The following is a 15,338-nucleotide window of genomic DNA, read 5'->3' as shown; positions in this document are numbered from 1 at the left end:
ATGAGCTCCTGTTCACTAATATTTTATTCAGAATTTTTATATCACTATTTACCTGAATGATATTGGTCCACAGCTTTTTTAATGGTGTCTTCATTATTATATTTTTACCACATTTAAAAAACATTATTCTTCATTTATTTTCTGTGCTCAGCCTAGGGTCTGTCTGATCTTTGCAGACTTGGTAGCTTTTCCTGTTGAAGCCTTTTGGGTCTGGATACTTTGTGGGATTAGTTCCTTGATAATTTTCTCTCGCTATTGAAATTGGTTTAAGTTCTCTTGTCTCTGCTGTGGTCAGTTTTTTGTAAGCTGTTGTCCTAGGAAATTATTCATTTCTTCTCAGTTTTCAACTCTGCTTGTATGTAAGTATGCAGAATAATTGTAAGATTTTTTTGAGGGGTTTAATTTACTGTTTCAGGGTTATTTTCTTCATCATTTCTTATTTTGTACATTTGTGCTCCCTCCACCACTTTCTCTAATTAAGTTAACAAGGACTTTTCAAAGTTTTGTCAAAGAATCAGGATTCCAGTGTTTTAATTAGATCTGTGGTTTTTCCTGTTCTTTACTTCATTTCTTTCTACTATTGTTTTTGTTGTTTCTTTTTGCTTTCTTTTGGTTTACTCTGTTCTTTTTCTAGCTTTTTGAAATCGATTTTCATTCTTTTTAAGTTCTGTCATATACATTTTTAAGGCTGTGAACTTGCCTTTGAACACTGCTTTACATAAATCCCGTAGCTTCTGATATATGGTATTTTCATTATAATATTCTAGAAAATTTTTTTGTATTTTTTAATCCAAGAGTAAGACTCTTAAATTTCCATACAGTATTTCATATTTATTAATATCTAATTTTATTGCCTTGTAATAATCTTATAGTATTTCTGCTTTATGTAATTGATGTTTACTTTGAACCTGATTTTTTTGTGCCCTGTCTGCATGTTATATTATCTATTATCAAGGTTTGAATTTCAGTATATATTTATAAAATCTGTATCCTCATTTTTTTGTCTACTTGACCTCATACTGACAACAGTGTAAGGTCTTTCATCAGTATATTTTTATTTTTTCTTGCATCTTTTTAGTTTCACCTTTATAGTGATATTTATAGGGTTATTTGGTAAATAGATGTCTTTAACAGTTATATCTTCATTGTAAATGGTGGGATTTTTAGCTTTATAAAGTAGCCTTTTTTATTCTTTGTAATGATTTGTAGAATGAATTATACTGGTCAGCTAATAGGCTTGTAGTCTCAGCTTTCTTATAATTTACTTGGTGTGCCTTTGCTTGTCCCTTTATTTTTAGCCTTTCTGAATGACTTAGGTGTGTCTCTTGTATACAGTATAGAATTGGGTTTTGTTTAGGATCGAGTTTGAAAGTCTTTTTCTTGTTGCAGGTGAGTTAAGCCTGTTGATGTTTGGTTTCAACTCTGTCCTGTTAAACTTTGAGTTATAATTTCTGTGTTTTATTTTCTACTTAGTGTTCTTCTCTCTTTTAAAAATTTCTTTTGGTATTTAGGAAAGTTTGTTTTTCTCGCAATGTTACCTTTATACTTAAACCTTTTATAAGTCCCCCCCCCCTTTTTTTTTTACTATCTGGTTTGACAAGTTTCAGTGGTATTTTTTGACTCCTGTCTTTACCCATAGAATAAGTGACTGGCTTATTCTACTTTCACTTTTCTCTCACCTCATTCTCCCATTTTTGAATCTAGGTTTGTGGCTTTTGCCCAGTTTGGGAAGTTTTCTGTCATTATTTCTTCAGATACTTTTTCACCTCTTTCTGAAACTCTACATCTTTTGTTAATCATCCTACATGTTCCTAAAGCTCTCTTCATTCTTTGCCATCTTCCCCTTCCCCCCATGGATGATTTATATTGATCTGTCTTTGAGTTAGTTGATTTTTTTTTTTTCTTTCTCTTCTACTTCCAATGAGTTTTAAATTTTGATTATTGAGTTTGTTAATTTTAAAATCCATTTGGTTCTTCCTTATGTCTCCTTTTTATTTGCTGAGATTTTCTATACTTAATGTGTTCACAATTGCTTGGTAAAGAATTTTTATGACAGTTACTTTGAAATTCTTGTCAGATAGTTCCAACATCTGCGTCATCTCAGTATTGGCATCTGTTGACCACCTTTTCCCTTTGCAGTTTAAATGATCCTGGTTCTTGGTATGATGAGTTATTTTCAGCTGTAGCCCACATTTTGGGTGTTGTTATGAGACTCTGATTTCTATTTAAATCTTGCTACCTATTAATGCCAGACTGAGGAGTAGACAAGCTCTGCTCCACACAGCATCTTTTCATACCCTCCAGTAAGGAGGTCTTCCTTGTGGGGGTAGGATGGTAGATGGATACAACTCTCGGGCATACCTTCTGTCCTCTCATTTTTGAAGTTGCAATATTTCTATTTTTCTGAAACATATATCATTTAAAAAGTATTCTTCCACTCTTATCTTCCCATTTGTGTTCATCTTTGATCTACAGTGAAATATTTCTTCACTTATTTCTTAGTTGAAAGAAGCTCATCCTCTGGTAAGGGTGTCAGCAGATTTTTCTGTAAAGAACTGGTAGTAAATATTGTAGGCTTTTTTGAGCCACATGGTCTCTGTCCCACTAATGTGGAGTAGCAAAGGATATGTTACTGTAAGCTCTTCACTCCCCTCTCCTCTTCTCTGAAGTCTCACATAAGCTTAAGACGGGAGGTCCAGACAAAGGACAGAATTCATTTTTTTCTCTTCTTACAGGTAATTTGACATTTGTAGCATTCTCAGACTCCTAGTAATGTTGAAGGTGTGGGCTATGTGTGGTTTTACATGCCCTTATTAAATAGTATATTTTTTTGAAGGATGCATGGAGAGATTTGAATTGAGACGGCAGTATTTATTTTAGAGCAACAAATGTCTTATAATAGGAAACATCTCTGGATTTCACATGAGATCAGACCTGTGCTTACATTCCTCTGTCAAGACACCAAGGAAAACTACTTATAAGCTCTCTGACTTTGAATGAGTCAACAAACCTGAGCCTGGTTTTTGTTTATTATTTGCAAACTTAGATGAGTGTAGTGTATGGTTTATACTGTGTGCTCTTCTGCTGGGACATTTTTCAAGAGATTTGCAAATAATTAACTTTTTTCCCCTAAAGTTAAAATGCCAAGTCATTTATCTGTTTAATAGTCTGAAAAATTACATTGTTAAACGTGTTTGAAAACTACTAACATGGATAAATGATCTTTGGGGGCTCTTCTAGACTTGAAGCAGCATGGCATACTGGTTTCATTCTGTATATAAAGTATTTCCTTATGATTATTGGGTATTCAGTTTGTGGGAGCAGGAAGAATTCCTTTTCTGCCTATTTTTATCTACTTAATATATAGATGTGGAAGTTGGGGTAGAAGTTGGCCCGGACTTCTGTGCCTCATTTTTGTGAAGAGTGACCTGAGGTAGCCATTGAGAAAGTTTTACCTTGTATCAGCTTAGCAGATATTTTTGCTACCAAGCTAAAACAAAATTTAATTACTTTTTATGTCACCGTCTCCTAAGTGTGTTATGTATCTTAAGTATTCAAACAAATACATTAAGTGGCCATTCTTTTTTATTTCCTGCAGATTCTCGTGGACACTGTTTGGGCACTGTCTTACCTGACAGATGGAGGTAATGAACAGATACAGATGGTTATTGATTCAGGGGTTGTGCCGTTCCTCGTGCCCCTTCTGAGCCACCAGGAAGTGAAAGTTCAAGTAAGTGTTAAGTATTTTTCTTACTTGTATAAAATTTGTACTTTCTGTAACCAGTTAACTTATACAGTCAGGCTTCAGTTCTATCTGTATGCACATTTCTTCAGTATTTCTTCTGCTATTTTACTGAATCTGATTTTGTTGATTTCTAAATCTTTATCTCATCCAGATTCTTTGCTGAGTTTCAGACTCATATAGCCAATTGTCTTTGAGTCCTTAGACATAACTGCCAAGAACCTCCTTCAGTAATATTGTTATTATTTCAAGCAGGCAAAAATGAACATACCGTCTTCTCCCACAAACCCACTCCTCTTCATATATCCCCTATTAATGGACAGCATAGTCCAAGCTAGGAACCTTGGTATTCTTCCTCTTGTCTCCGCTCCATTTCAAAACCTGTCAGTCCTTACTATATAGCTTTCACATCTGGCTTCTCCTTATATCTAGAGCCACTCATTTAGTTCAAGGTTTATTTTCTTTTCTCTGGATAACTGCATTTCTTTCTCTTTCTCTCTCTCCCTAATTTCTCATCACATCACTGATAGATCTGTTCATCCCACTTCTGCCAAAATGACTTTAGATAGAAATCTGTACCCATTCCAGGCCTTTATTAAAATCTTTCTGTGGTGCCAGTTTACTAATAGATAAAAATAGCTATGAAAAAAATGGACCTTTACATTTTTTTATTTTAATCTTTTCTCCAACAATTTTTCACATAATTTTTCCTATATAATTCCAGTTTTCACAAAACTGTTGTTTAAAATTCAGAATTGCTTCTCAGTTCTATAAAATGCTTTGTGTAAGTATGCAGTAAGTTTTAATCATTCACCGCTTGCATTTTTACATTTTCTCAGGATTATAAAAAACATAGAATCAGTTTCATCATAAACAAATTTATGGAAAATATTTTATCCCCACCCAGACAGCAGCACTCAGAGCGGTTGGCAACATAGTGACAGGTACAGACGAACAGACCCAGGTTGTTCTCAACTGCGATGTCCTCTCACACTTCCCAAACCTCTTATCACACCCAAAAGAGAAGATAAATAAGGTAAGGCATAGAACAGCCCCATCAATGCATTTCTTTCTCTTTGTATATCTCATTTTTAACTACCTTCTTGTTTCGATTGCTTTTCATTTGTGATTCTCTTCAAACCACTCTGGTTAATTTCACATCACCTCTGCAGTTATTTTCTTTCAGTTCTTAATTGCCTGCTGTAAGTGCTGCCATGATCATCACAGAATAAAATTATTTTCATTTTAACCAGTGTTTTTATTTCAGTATATTGAGCAGTAGCAATGATCAACAAATTAGTAGCCACTAGGTGGAAAGAACATATGAAATTTTCCATTGGGAGGCTATTATCTTTTTCTTTTGCTGGTGTTTTTTATAAACAAATAGATCATAATTTAATTTCCCTACAAAATTAGACTGAATGTAAAACTACAGTGCCTAAATTAAAGGATCATTAAAATTGTTTTCTGTTTGGTTTTTGTTTTTTTAAGATTTTAAGCTTACGATATAAACTTACTGTTAAACATGTGCTGAAGTACTTTAGTCTTCTTGTCTAGCTTATTTCACATTGCATGTTTTCAACATTCATCCATGTTGGAGCTTGTATCAAAACTTCATTCCTTTTTATGGCTGAATAGATACTGCATTGTACCTATATACCGTATTTTGTTTATACATTCATTTGTGGATGTACACTTTTGGATTGTTTCTACCTTTTGGCTCTTGTGAATAATGATACTGCTGTGAACATTGGTTTGAGTCCTTGCTTTCAGTTCCTTTGCGTGTATATCTTTATGAGTAGAATTGTCCAGTCATATGGTAATTGCATGTTTAGCTTGTTGAAGAGCCGTCAAGCTTCTTTCCATAGCAGTTGCACCATTTTACATTCCTGTAAGCAGTGTTATGAAGGTTCTAGTCTTGTTTTATATATATATAGTTTATTTATTTATTTATTTGACTATGCCAGGTCTTAGTTGCAGCAGGTGGGATCTTCAGTCTTCATTAGAGCATGCGGGATTGTTCATTGTGGCATGTGAAATCTAGTTCCCTGACCAGGGGTCAAATCCAGGCCCCCTGCATTGGGAGGGCAGGGAGTCTTAGCCCCTGGACCATGAGGAAAATCCCTCCAATTCCTTTTTTTAATTATTATTGTAGCCATCCTGCTTGTTTTGATTTACATGTAGTATCTGCCTGAAATGCCACCATTCCTCAGACTAACAAAACTTCTATTTATATAGTTCCTTAACTAAAATTTGATAGTTGAATTTTTATAGAAAAGTGTGTAGTCAGAAATCACATTTTGTAGGTGCTTTTGTTCCAATGAGCTTCCCTGGTGGCTAAGGTGATAAAGAGTCTGTCTGCAATACTGAAGACCTGGGTTTGATCCCTGGGTCGGGAAGATCCCCTGAAGAAGGGATCTTCTGAAGAATGGCTACCCACTCCAGGATTCTTGCCTGGAGAATCCCATGGACAGAGGAGCCTGGTGGGCTACAGTCGATGGGATCGCAGAGTCGGACACGACTGAGTAACTAACACTTTCACTTTCAACTTGTTCCAATGAAGGGAAAGAAGCCAGAGTCTTTTAGACTCCAGGCAAATATACGTGATTTTTACAGCTGAATGTATTAGTATTCTGTAATGGGAAGCAAGGCTGAGAAGTGAGGAAACTGGACAGGAGTAGGTAGAGAGGTTCTGGCCTGGGATCTGATATACTCTGAGTGAAGGTATCATAGGGGAAAGGAAAAGGGTTTCTATAGATAGATATCTCCTCAGCTTCAGCAAGGAGGTAGTTGTTGCAGAAGTTTTCCACCTTGAGTGTTTGTGTTATTTGCGTGTTGGTTACATCATAGTTCTTTGGAGGTGTAAGTTAACAACTTGTTTTTTTTTCCCCCTCAACCTTTTAGTTTGAAAATTTTCAAATGTGCAAGAAATTTGCAAAAATAGTGTAGTGAAACACCCTTGTACTCTAAAACACCAGTTAACCAGTTATTGATATCTCACCACAATTGGATGGCAAAAAAGTGTACAGTCTTTTTCTTTATTTATTATTTAGGCCATGTGCCAGGGCTTGTGGGATCTGAGTTCCCTGACCAGGGATTGAACCAGGCTGTGGTGATGAAAGTGCTTAATTGTAATTACTAGGCCTGTGGGGGCTCTCCTATAATCTTTCAGTTGTAGAGGAAGAAGAAGATAGTACTTTAACACTAAACTTAGAAATAAACCTGTTTGTTCATGACATAAAGCTCTAAGGTTACAATAAAATTTGTCATATAGATCATTCTTAGACTAGTTAGAGACTTAAGTTCTAATATATTTTGCAAATAAGTATTTTTACAATAAAGCAATTCGTCTTTCTTAGAAGTAGTTTTAACAAAGTATGAGGAAATTCTATCTTCTATTTATTTCTGTCATTTGTCTTTTAGAGCAGGGATCCCCAGCCTCTGAGCCAAGGACTAGTACCAGTCCCTGGCCTGTTTGAAATTGGGGCTGCATAGCAGGAGGTGAGCAGTGGGCAAGCGAGCAAAGCTTCATCTGTATTTACAGCTGCTCCCCATTGCTTTCCTTACCGTCTGAGCCCCACCTCCTATCAGAAGAGTAGTGGCCTTAGATTCTTGGAGCTTGTACCCAGCTGTGAACTGTGCATGCGAGAGATCTAGGATGTGAACTCCTTATGAGAATTTATTGCCTCTTGATCTGAGGTGGTGGTGCTCAATAAATACAATGCCCCTGAATCATCCCAGTTGCCACCCCTGTCTGTGGGAAAGTTGTGTTCTACAAAACTGGTCCCTGGTGCCAAAAAAGTTGGGGATCACTATTGAGAGGGAGCTCATGAAGCAAAAATGTGAGGTCCTTGCGTAAAGATTTATTGTCTGTTTTATTCACTGCCATGTCACCACTGCCTGAAACAGTGCTTAGGGTATAGTCCTAAGCATCTGTATTATTGAAGGTTATGCTAGGTAAATGGGCCAAGGTATTCTGCTTAAAAGTTTCCTAATAGGTTTAAAATGGAAGATACTGTATTGCCTAATCACCTTTAGATGCATTTGCCTTATTGTAACTGAGATGGTTTTGTTATTATGTATGTAAACCACATTAAAGTAAGAGCATAAGCACATTAAAGATACAGTTTTTCAAATAAAGGTGCCTTGTATTTTATTTAATTATAGGAAGCAGTGTGGTTCCTTTCCAACATTACAGCAGGCAACCAGCAACAAGTTCAAGCTGTAATAGATGCTGGATTAATTCCTATGATTATTCATCAGCTTGCCAAGGTCAGTCATTGTTATGAGTTCATTATGTCTGTTAATATGTTATAACCAAGACTTTTTGAGCAAAAAATTCATTTCAGCATTTCTTTTTAAATCTTTAGGGGGACTTTGGAACACAAAAGGAAGCTGCTTGGGCTATTAGCAACTTGACGATAAGTGGCAGAAAAGATCAAGTGAGTCTGGAAAAAAAAATCTTATGATTGTTAATACTGGGAAGTGCACTTCTCTCTTGTGTTCAGGAGTTTCTGATTGTTTATAAGCCCTGTCCTGTATTCCTTTGGAGGAAGAGGTAATTATATAAATAAGAGTATCTCTTCTCTTTTGTTGTCTAGGTTGAATACCTTGTACAGCAGAATGTAATACCACCATTCTGTAATTTATTGTCAGTAAAAGATTCTCAAGTTGTTCAGGTGGTCCTAGATGGTCTGAAAAACATTCTGATAATGGCTGGTGATGAAGCAAGCACAATAGCTGAAATAATAGAAGAATGTGGAGGTAAGAGGGTTGATTAAAGAAAAACAGTTGAGCTGTGCAACTCTGAAACATTAGTTCCTTTAAAGACAGTTAATTTGAAAGAAAAGTGCTAGGATACATTGCTATTAATATCGTCTGAGGATGTTGCTGTTCTTTATTTGCTATGTTAGTAATCCAGGAAGATTTTCCAGAACACAGCTGATTGTGAAAGTCACTCCATAACCTTCTTAGAGTTTTACAGTGCTTTTTAGGAAACACAGTTACTCCTCTTGAAGTCATGTTGCATAAGATTAAGTGAAAACAAATGTGATAGCATCACTGAATATTCAGACAGAAAGTGTTTTCTTAATAACAAGAAGAAAATATCCTAGAGATGTTAAGGAGTCTTGTCCATGGTCAGAGAAGTAGTTTGTGGTAGGAGCATAGTTAAAAGCCAGGTCTTCATACTGTACTACTATTAATTCACTTTTCATTTTGTTTTTAAGATGTCTTATTAATGCATATATATAGAATTTAGAAAGCTGGTAATGACGATACTATATGCAAGGCAGCAAAAGAGACACAGATGTAAAGAACAGACTTGGACTATGTGGGAGAAGGCGAGGGTGGGATTATTTGAGAGACAGTATTAAAACATGTATATTACCATATGTGAAACAGATGACCAGTGCAAGTTCAATGCATGAAACAGGACACTCAAAGCCGGTGCCCTGGGAGAACTCAGAGGGGTGGTGTAGGGAGGGAGGTGGGAAGGGGGCTTCAGGATGGGGGCACATGTACCCATGGCTGATTCATTTCAATGTATGGCAAAAACCACCACAGTATTGTAATTATCCTCCAGTTAAATAAATTAAATTTTTTTAATTAATTCAAAATTAAAATAGGAATAAATAAAATTAATGGAACTAATTTTTTTTTAAGATGTTTTACTTTTTAAATAATTTGAAACAAGCATTGTAGTCTGATTCAGAACAATTTAACCCAGAAAGTTTGAGCTATAAAATTGTTACTCCAGCTTTTTATCAGTATAGTTGCTTCTGTCTATGAGATAAATACTTATAATTAGGGTACATAGTTACTTAGCATTTTATGATTTTATAAAGCACTCTATATACATTATCTTTGATACCCATTTTCCCATTTTTCTGGTTTGGATGTTACTATAGAAAAAAAAGTTAAATTTTTTATATAGTAACTTAGGTTTGTTACTATATTATATAAAAAATTTTAAAAAGCAATTATTTTGAAACTACTTCAAAATAACTTAGCTAAAAAGACATTAAAGGAAGAATAGTATTGAGGATTTAATGGAGTTGCATCTGATATATGGAGTAAATATTTTGGGAATATAAATAAAGGCATTCTACAGTTAACTATTCTGAAAAAATATTCCCAAATTGATGTGGCTATATAGGAGATAAGCACCCTATTTCTTTTTTTTTTTCCAAGAAATCACTTCTGAATTTAAAGTTTTGTCTTCTATTTATGTCAATCTTTGAGTAACATTTGGAAAACAAAAAGATAAAAAAATTATTGTATGCAGCAGTATGATTATACTAAAGGAATCTTAGGCTGGGGGAGATCTTGATTCTAGTCCTGTCACTCACTCGCCATGTAACCTGAAACAAACCCCTTTGTATCTGTGCCACACTCCCATATCTGTCAAATGGAGAGTTTAGGTGATTTTTAAACTGCCGGCCTCAGGGAACAGGGTACCTCAAGGGCTTCTAAAGAGGCAGAAATTAGTGGGGTGCTGGTTCTCTAACCAGAGCAACTCAGGATTTTATCTGTTTTTTAGATGAACGATCATCTTTGGAGGGTGGTAGGGAGGGTGTTTTTAGTTCTTTAAGATGTTTCATGATTAAATGATTTAAGCACAGTTTCTTTATTAGTATGTATTTAATTATTTTAATTATTATCAGGTTTGGAGAAAATTGAAGTTTTACAGCAACATGAAAATGAAGACATATATAAATTAGCATTTGAAATCATAGATCAGTATTTCTCTGGTGATGATGTAAGTATATATTAAAGTATAGTGTGTCTACATGTACATTAAAATCTGTACGTAAAGTAAGTTTACTAAGAATTAATTTTCCTTGACTAAATTGATACTGTATTTCTGTCACCTTTGCTTTTGTAATTTGTTAAATGGGAAGAAGTAGTAATTATAGAAATGATGTATGTTCAAATAGGTAAAATAAATCTACAGATACAGGAACTTAAGAATGGGGCAGTTTTTCAATGTTCAGTTTTAAATTGTTGAATCTCTTGTTATTCTTGTCTGTGCTGGGTCTTTGTTGCTGTGCAGGCTACTCCCTAGTGGTGGTGCACGGCTTCTCATTGCGGTGGCTTCTCTTGTTGCACAGCACAGGGCTGTGGGGCACGTGGGCTTCAGTGGTTGTGGCTCCTGGTCTCTAAAGCACAGGCTCGGTAGTTGTGGCACACGGGCTTAGTTGCTGCACAGAGATGGGATATTCCCACATCAGGGATAGAACCCATGTCCCTTGCATTGGCGGGCAGTTGGTGTCTTTACCTTTGAGCCAGCAGTGAGGCCCTAAGTTGTTAAATTTCTTAATAGCATTGTTGGTTTTCTTAAAATATTTTTAGGTAATAAAAACATACACACAGAATTCTTCCCTGAGAAGTAAATCAACTCTGCTTACACTGTAATGTATAGTATCTTAACATAATGAAAATTCTTTTTCTTGATTCTTGTAGATTGATGAAGATCCTAGCCTCATTCCTGAAGCAACCCAAGGAGGTACCTACAACTTTGACCCAACGGCCAACCTTCAAACAAAAGAATTCAATTTTTAAATTCAGTTGAGTGCAGCATCTATCCCACATTGAATACGAAGCACCACCAGATGGCTACCAAAATGACAAGAGCAACAGCAACCGAAGGCTCCAAAACATACATGCCTCTTTGTTTTGATGCTTCTGAAGCAAGCCATGTCTCAGTCACTTTGCAGTTGCCGAAAGTCACTATCCACATGGACTGTAAATGCATATGCATGATTTCCTAAACTATTTTAGAATTCTCCTTAACAATCTTGACTACCCTATTTTCCCCCGTTCCCTGGTGCCACACGCTGACATCTGCAATCTCCATTTTAGAATATTCCATAGTGGTGGCATGTCAGCTGCCCACTTGATACTCCTTTGGAAAATGGTGCGCTGTGGATCAAGACACTTTGGTATGACACATACACGCGTTGGAAGACTTTAAAGAGGTGCAGTCTGATCTGAGCCTCCATCATTGTCCTCCACAAACATATTTTCATACTCTTTATGTGGAAGAATAGATTTTAAAAGTACAAGCCAAATGATTTTCATTGGTGGAACTGACACAAACAAAAAGTAACTTAAAAAAAAAGAAACTTGGTTATTGATTAAACAGATAAGTTTTAAAAAACTGTGCTTCATCTACCAGTAATTGATGTGTTTATTATCTGCCTCAGAAGCCAGGGTTGGAGGAAGGACTTTAGCTATGGATGGTAACGCTTTCGCCATTATACCTAATTTTTGAGAACAGCAAGCCCTATTTGACCACTCACTTCAGCCTGTGTGTTCCTGCTGTTTTGAAGTAATCAAATGCTGTGCATGGTATTTTACCTGAGCTGCAACCTGTTACGGACTTGAACTTCTGTTTAAGTTGAAAGCAAGAATCCCTGACCATAAAGAAAAAATAAATAAATGAAACCCAAAACCACAAAGGTCTAAAGTACCCATTGGTGATATTTAAAAAGAAAATCTTGCTTTCAGCTTTCAGGAGTTAACATTTTTCATTTTAAATTGATAATTGGATATGGTTGATTTATATTGGGTTTAAACTGTGGAGCTTTCATGTTTACTGTAATTTAGTCTTAAAATATTTTTTACTTAGTAACCAGTGCTTTTGATAATGTGGTTGGCAACAAACCAGCAACTATTAGAAGTGTCATAAAACTTCATTCTTTGAGTATTGGAAAGTTTACTCAGATCCTACTCTAAAAGCATATTCACATATAAAAAGATGTAGACAAGGATCTGCCTAGAGGAGTAATCTGCAGTTATTTAGCATAAACCTGATTTGCAGTGATCTTCAAGTAATTCTGAAAAATCTGGTATTACTGTGTAAAGTCATTGCTTTTGGTAAATTGTCCGACCCAGTTATTAACGAAAGAATATGGATTTGAAAATTTTTAAACTGAACAGTTTGTGCTGTCACAGGAATGGTTTTGTTGCTATTGTTTACTGGGTATAATTTCCCAACGCGTTGATGTGAAGGGATAGGAAATCTAAACTAATTTAGTTGTCCGATGGGAGGGGGGTGTATTTACTGTGATGAAGATGAGACACGTGCCATCAGAGCTTTGTGAATCAGCGGGGTGTTTTCACTGGTAAACAACACATAGCAGGTGTGCATTCATTACAAATATATGTATCTGCCAAGGTGGAGCCACTTTAAAGAGTGAGTTTTGTCTTGTATCTAAAGTGGATACAAGCGTATGTTTAAAATGCAAGATTTTTACTTGCTAGAGAATCTGTTTTAATATAGTGGTTTGGCCTCTGATTATTTATAGGTTTTATAAATTTTAGAATCAATTTCTCTTTAAGGTGGCTCAGACTTTTCAACTCTTGTGCACATAAAATTGAGTTGAAGTTCATTGTGCCTTTTTTTCTTTATCCAAATTTTGAGTTAAAGCTTCATATGGTAACTGCATCCTGTTCAGACACCATGGGCTAAATTTTTGAAACTGTGTGGTGTTCACTAAAAGTAGGAGTAATAAAGTCAAAGCTAATTAAGGTCACAAACTTCGGTGAAACCCTTAAAGTCCAAATCTTCTTGATATTGTGAATTATACCCCTTCCAGTTTACTTCCTTGGACTCCCCATAGTTACTGACAGTTACCTTTTAAATTTTGCACACATTGAGACTGAATTGGGCCTCTACTGTGCCGACTCCTATTTCCTCTTGTGTTTTAAGTGCAAACTAACATAAGTGAACATTAGCATCAAGTAGTGCAGACGTCCGTGTGCATTGGCTTGATCCAGTTTGTTGTGACCTCTCGGTTTGGAATTGGAATTGCACCATTTCATAGACAAAGGAAACTAAGTATATTGCTGCACTTTTACGTTTTCAAAACAGTGTTGAAAATTTGCATTGTTTTTATTTTTTTTAAACTCAGTTAAAAAAGACTAAAACGTTCTTTCAAAAGAGGCATCTAAATGTGTTCCTAATTTTGTATATGGGCTTAGGTTTTGTAACCAATAAAAAAGCTGCTATCAAATATGATAAAACATCGAAGAACTTATTTTTGAAAGTATCTGAATTTCCTAGTTTTGTTTTCTATGTGGTTAAATTTAAATTTGGAATTATTTTCCAAATATCGGCCCCAGTGGAGGTGAATCATGAATTACTTTCACTGTATTTTAATATCTCCTTTCCACTGGAGCAAACTAGGATGACCAGCAACAATGCTAGATTTAAGAATATTGTGTAACATAAGAAGTACCAAAGTCTACACTGATTTCCAAAGCTGCTGTAGACAGTGACAGAAACAATAGAAACTTCTTGTTGCACAGGCTTGAGGCCAGAAGTCAGGGTGGTGGCTGGGGCTTGCTCTCTCGAGGGAAGGATCTTCATCTCTTCCTGCTTTCGGTGGTCCTCAGCTGGTAGCTGCCTCTCTAGTCTCTGCTCTCGTCGGCACAGGGTGTTCTCTGTGTGTCTCTGGTTTAAATGCCGTAACTCACAGAAAGCCATTTCAGATGATTGTGTAATTGTGACTTTCATGAAACAAAAGCTGAAACTTAAGGCTTATCTAATCTTTGAAAACCAGAACTTTGCAAGATAGTAATTGAAGTAAACCTAACAGTTTTAACCTGTTAGATAGAGGTTGTGGCTCTAAATGAAATCTTGGATTATTTAAAAGAACAAAGGATCAGCCAAACTTTACTTTTGTATAATGACACTCCAGATTATTTTTGAACAAACTCAGTGTATGAGAAAATAAATTACACTACTCCTATTTAATCTTGCCATCATGTACTTCACAAGGGTTGTCCTTTTGAGAAGATTATTGCTGGTAAAAATTTATGGATGTCAGTTGTCTAACAATGATGGTTATGAATCTTCTTAACCCTAGTTGACCTGGGGGTTTAAATCTATTTGGAGAAGGGGAGTATAATTTCTGTACGTTTTAAGGCATATATAGGCCAAGGAGTGCTGTCTTTAATCTACCACTCATTTGTCCAAAGTGTAAAAGGAGCTCTTCACATAAATGATGTATTTTGTTAAATAAATGAAAAACACTGGTAGAATGATTCCCAAAAGCACAGCATATAGATGAGGCTCTATCTATACATACTTGTATACGACTGACCCTGGAACAACATGGGTTTGAACTGTGTGGGTCCACACATATGTGGGGTTTTTTCAATAGTAGGTACTGTAGTACTGCACGATCTGCTGTTGGTTGAATCCTTGGATGTGGAGCCACTTACACAGAGGAACTGCTGTATGGAGAAACTCTGTATATGGAGGGCTGACTATAAATTCTAGGCAGATTTTCAAATATTCAGAGGGTCAGCACCCCTAACCCGTGTTGTTCAAGGGTCAGTTATATAGATGGACTCAGTACTTAAGACAAAGTGTTTAGGAATAGGAGTATTCACATCCTTCATCTTGTTCAGTCCCTAAGTCGTGTCCGACTCTTTGCAACCCCATGGACTATAGTGTGCTAGGCTCTTCTGTCCTTCACTATCTCCCAGAATCTGCTCAAATTCCTGTTTGTTGAGTTGGTGATACTAGCTAACCATCTCATCCTCCGTTGTCCTTTTCTCTTCCTGACCTCAGTCTTTCCCAGCA

The 15,338-nt window shown here is 36.0% G+C and overlaps 1 protein-coding gene across 1 annotated transcript in view; it reads left to right on the top strand.

The window, feature by feature from the left end:
* The window catches only part of KPNA3 (karyopherin subunit alpha 3), a 98,630-nt gene extending 84,131 nt beyond the window's left edge, over window positions 1-14,499 (top strand). Inside the window, exons 11-17 of the mRNA XM_070380341.1 lie at window positions 3,599-3,730; window positions 4,650-4,778; window positions 7,910-8,014; window positions 8,113-8,184; window positions 8,344-8,506; window positions 10,408-10,502; window positions 11,207-14,499. Coding sequence (XP_070236442.1) covers window positions 3,599-3,730; window positions 4,650-4,778; window positions 7,910-8,014; window positions 8,113-8,184; window positions 8,344-8,506; window positions 10,408-10,502; window positions 11,207-11,305 — 795 coding nt within the window. The 3' untranslated portion in view covers window positions 11,306-14,499. The remainder of the gene's footprint in view (window positions 1-3,598; window positions 3,731-4,649; window positions 4,779-7,909; window positions 8,015-8,112; window positions 8,185-8,343; window positions 8,507-10,407; window positions 10,503-11,206) is intronic.
* Window positions 14,500-15,338: the final 839 nt, after the last annotated feature.

The sequence above is a fragment of the Bos mutus genome, chromosome 12 (genome assembly GCF_027580195.1).
Source record: "Bos mutus isolate GX-2022 chromosome 12, NWIPB_WYAK_1.1, whole genome shotgun sequence".
NCBI classification, from domain to species: domain Eukaryota; kingdom Metazoa; phylum Chordata; class Mammalia; order Artiodactyla; family Bovidae; genus Bos; species Bos mutus.
This window is presented reverse-complemented; position numbering and strand designations above follow the sequence as displayed.